General features: G+C 57.4%; 1 protein-coding gene across 1 annotated transcript in view; it reads left to right on the forward strand.

Moving 5' to 3' along the window:
* Window positions 1–318, forward strand: part of IRX1 (iroquois homeobox 1) — a 23967-nt gene extending 23649 nt beyond the window's left edge. The window contains exon 3 of the mRNA XM_012721734.1: window positions 187–318. Within this exon, the coding sequence (XP_012577188.1) occupies window positions 187–318 (132 nt within the window). The remainder of the gene's footprint in view (window positions 1–186) is intronic.
* Window positions 319–1149: the final 831 nt, after the last annotated feature.

Raw genomic sequence — 1149 nt, forward strand, 5'->3', positions numbered from 1 at the left:
GGCTTTCGCCTCCGGGGCTCACTGCAGAGGTATTTTAGGGGGTCCCTGAATTTAACTGAACACCGGCCCCAAGAGGCCACCATGCTGAGGCCCTGGCGGGGGCCCTCTCAGCGTGTGGCCCTGTCCACGCTGACCTCCGCGGAGCCCAGGCGCTGGCCCCCTCTCTCCTCTCTCTGCCGGACGCAGGTGAAATGCCCTGTGCTCCGGGCAGCGCCGCCGCAGCCGCATCCCGAGTCCGGGCCGGAGGGGCGCAGCGACCGCTGTCGCCGGATCAAGTGCTTCAACCACGCGAGCAGCCGGGACTCTTCTTCCGAGTAGCGAGGAGCCTCCGGTTGGACCAGGGCTGAGAACAATTAACTTCTGTATGTTCCAGGCTACAGGCTGGACCTTGTAGGACTCGTATTTAATTATGTGCTATATTAATGTTATATTGATTATGTTATTGCCTGTAAATCCAGTTGCTTAATAAAGCTGCAGTCATTTTGCAATAAAGTCGTGTTTGCAGCCCGTTAATGGGTGTCTGGGCACCCACTGAGCACGGGCATCGCCGGGGGACCCGCCCGGGGCCGGAGCCGGGGCCGGCCCAGAAAGCCGCTCTTTGTGCATCTGTCGGAATGTGTGTGCACGGCTGGATGAAGGAAAGAGGGACCCCCCCCCCCCGCACACACTTATTTTTAGCGCATAGATCTGGGTATTTCTGAAGGCGTCTACGCGGCCAGCTGTGTGCATCTGTCCCGGGGACGGGAGAAGGTTCGACTTAAAAGAAGACAAGAAAATGATAACTGCCAATATTGAGACCATGTGAGCGCCAGGAACAAAGCATATTTTCACTGCTAATCACGCCAACATCCAAGGCGAGGCGCGGGGCGCCCCTGAGTGCTGCCCCCCCACATCTGTCGCCAATATTGTTCGGCATGTGGTCCGGCTTTTATCTCCCCACCAAAATGTCATGTCATGATTTTCACATCTGATGCTAAATTCAGGTCACTGCAAAATAAGCCAACTCTTTCTTTCTGGTCTTCCGCGCGGGGTTCCAATAACAGAACACGAAATAAACATTAGAGTTTCATGGGTCTCCACTTCATGGCACACCACGGCCCGCGGGCCTCAGGCCTCCTGCCGCCGGGCGCCCCTCCCGCTCGGGGGGCC

The sequence above is a fragment of the Condylura cristata genome, unplaced genomic scaffold (genome assembly GCF_000260355.1).
Source record: "Condylura cristata isolate star-nosed mole 26May11 unplaced genomic scaffold, ConCri1.0 scaffold00007, whole genome shotgun sequence".
Lineage (NCBI taxonomy): Eukaryota > Metazoa > Chordata > Mammalia > Eulipotyphla > Talpidae > Condylura > Condylura cristata.